The sequence below is a fragment of the Pteropus vampyrus genome, unplaced genomic scaffold (genome assembly GCF_000151845.1).
Source record: "Pteropus vampyrus isolate Shadow unplaced genomic scaffold, Pvam_2.0 Scaffold61, whole genome shotgun sequence".
In the NCBI taxonomy this organism is placed as follows: Eukaryota; Metazoa; Chordata; class Mammalia; order Chiroptera; family Pteropodidae; genus Pteropus; species Pteropus vampyrus.
This window is the reverse complement of record NW_011888842.1, coordinates 7,606,731-7,609,745: the sequence shown is the minus strand read 5'-3', so window position 1 is coordinate 7,609,745 and position 3,015 is coordinate 7,606,731. Positions and strand designations below refer to the sequence as shown.

Here is a 3,015-nt window from a genome sequence, read left to right as displayed (position 1 = left end):
ACTAATGATAGAATGCCATGAGCCAAGGAGGATGAACCTTTAATTCTGTACCCAGACGAGGGGAAAAAAACACTGTGTCGAACTGGGTTCAACATTCCTCTTCGATTCACCCCGTTGGTTACTTTGGCAAACTCTTATTTTCTTCCCAGACAATGCTCAGATGAACTTTCGAATGACACAGTTGAATTTACTTTGAAAGAGAATGAATGTCCTGTGACCTTTCTATCTAAAATACCTCCATCCCTACTCCTCATTCATCTCCATTCCTTCCTATTATTCACAGGTTTTATATTGTTCTCAAGTTTTACCCCTACCTGATATTATATCACATGTCGATCTATCTCTCCAACTGGAACATAAACTAAGGCAGGTATTTGCGTGTTTATTGCCATGTCCCCAACAGGGAAACATTGTTTTTCAAAGAATAGGAACTAATGAACTTGAATCTCTGATGGTTTCTAAAGGAAAACTCTTACCTGTCCCTCCAGCTTTCAGTCTAAGGCTCTTGAGATGCCCATGGATTTCGGGAAGGGAGAACTGCATCGAGGTTGACAAGCTGTCCCTGCATAGCGGCTAATTGTGATTAAACAGGAAACCAAGACTTGCTGGGTTCTCACGATTTAGGTTATGAAATTGGAGCATATTAAATAACAAAATTTCTGTGTATTACTAGACTCAAGTCGATGGAAAGAGTCAACCAAACCAGCAGTGTCTCTGAGTTCATCCTCCTGGGATTGTCCTCCCGGCCTGAGGACCAGAAGCCACTCTTTACGCTCTTCCTCGTCATATACCTGATCACCATAACTGGGAACCTGCTCATCATCCTGGCCATCTGCACTGACCCCAAACTCCAGACCCCCATGTATTTCTTCTTGAGTTTCCTGTCTTTTATTGACATTTGCTTAACAACAACCGTTGTCCCCAGGATGCTAGTTAACTTCCTGTCGGAGAAGACCATCTCATACGCTGGGTGTCTGACACAGATGTATTTTTTTTATGCTTTTGGCAACACTGACAGCTTCATTCTAGCAGTCATGGCCTATGACCGCTATGTGGCCATCTGTGACCCCATGCACTACATCACCACCATAAGCCATCGGCGCTGTGTCCTGCTAGTGGCCTTCTCCTGCTCATTTACACATCTCCACTCTCTCCTACACACACTTCTGCTGAATCATCTCACCTTCTGTAACTCCAATGTTATCCATCACTTTGTCTGTGATCTCAGCCCTCTGATGAAATTGTCCTGCTCCTCCACATTTCTCAATGAAATTGTGATAAAGACAGAAGGACCTATCGTTTTGGTTACCCCCTTTCTATTCATTACTTTCTCTTACATACGAATCTTCATAGCAGTTCTCAAAATCCCATCAGCTGCTGGGAAACGCAAAGCCTTCTCCACCTGTGGTTCTCATCTCTCTCTGGTAACACTCTTTTATGGAAGCATCTTCTATGTCTATTTACAGCCCCTCTCCACCTACACTGTCCAGGACCACATAGTAACAATTGTCTACACAGTTGTTTCCTCCATGCTAAATCCGTTTATCTACAGCCTGAGAAATAAAGATCTGAAACAGGGCCTGAGGAAGCTGATGAGCAAGAGGAAACCCCAGGCAGCACCATCTTGACAAACCCACTGGAATCTGCTCCACTGGAATCCGGGTTCTCTTGGTTCTTGGAGAACAATCAAACTTTTGGGAGGTAGCATTTTTAACCCATGTGAGACAAGGTTATTGTGGGCTCTTGCATCCACCAATGACAGCCCCACCAGTTGGCCCAACCTCTGCTTAAATCATCATACTCTTCCTCACTATTCCTCACTTTCCTACAAAGACTCATCACTTTCTCATATTCTAAATACTGCTTTAATTCTTTTCTCAAAAAGATTTCCTGAACAAATTTCTCTCTTTTTATTAAGACATCTTCCAAAACCTTTCACATTTAAGTATATTGCTGAAAACCATTACTTAATTTATAGCTGTCGAATGCCTTTGCAAATACTTGAAAAGGGAAAAAACTGGAGGGGGAAAGGGAAGAGGAGGAAAAGAATTAAGGTTATATTTTAACTAATTATATAATTTGAAGGATTTTTATAATTCCTTATTTTTCTCTTTTAAAAACTTTTCCTATCCTTCCTTTATTATATTGCTGTGACTTTATTTTTTTAATTTCCTCTAATTTTTTTAACCATACAATTTAAAAAAATGCTAAAAACCAGGAAGAACAAGAACCAAGAGTTATAACATGAAAATTATTCATATCACAATAGGGAGGTTGGGACCTTTCTTTCCTCCATCTATTCTTAAAGCTATATGCCGAAATATATGTGATTTAATACTTCATTCTAGAAACCCTCACCCTTAGAAGTCTAACCCATAGATATTATCATAAATGTATACTGAATATATATATAATCCCAGTTTATAACAGATAAAATTTGCAACAATCTAAAATCCTATCAATGGGGAGTGCAGAAATTAATTATGATTATTTACATAGAGTTTAACAATATGCAGCAGGTTCAAAGAATCAAATGGGTCTCTATTACTTCCTTGAAAAGCTATTAAGTAGAAAATTCAAGGTAGGGAACAAAGTATAAAAATATGAATTTATTATGTTTAAAATATATGTATCAATACATAGGTGTGTAGTCAATGGAGTAAGAATTGAAGTTCAGTGGGGACAGAGAGAGAATGTCTACTTCTTTGTACACATTTGTAATGTCTGAATTTGTTCCAATAAACATTTATAGCTCATGGAATTTAAAACTGTTAATAAATCACATGACATTGTCCTCCTGCATCAGGTGTTTTCAGTGAGAAGCAAGAGGTCATTCCAATTTGTGTTCATTGTGCTCTCTTCCCCTAACAAGTCTATAGATACCCTACACCAAACGTAGTCACGATGCCACTGCGTAGGCTTTGGAAGAGTGGACCCCAATTCTAACCACTTTACTCAAAGCCTGGGCACAGGAGCCTGATCATTGTCCTTGGAAATTGACAAGCCAATTCTAAA

General features: G+C 39.2%; 1 protein-coding gene across 1 annotated transcript; it reads left to right on the top strand.

Moving 5' to 3' along the window:
- Nucleotides 1-683: 683 nt before the first annotated feature.
- LOC105292697 (olfactory receptor 1L8) lies at nucleotides 684-1,628 on the top strand. Its single transcript, XM_011361032.1, has one exon. It carries the CDS (start codon nucleotides 684-686, stop codon nucleotides 1,626-1,628), a length of 945 nt encoding a protein of 314 aa, XP_011359334.1.
- The last annotated feature ends 1,387 nt before the right edge of the window (nucleotides 1,629-3,015 follow it).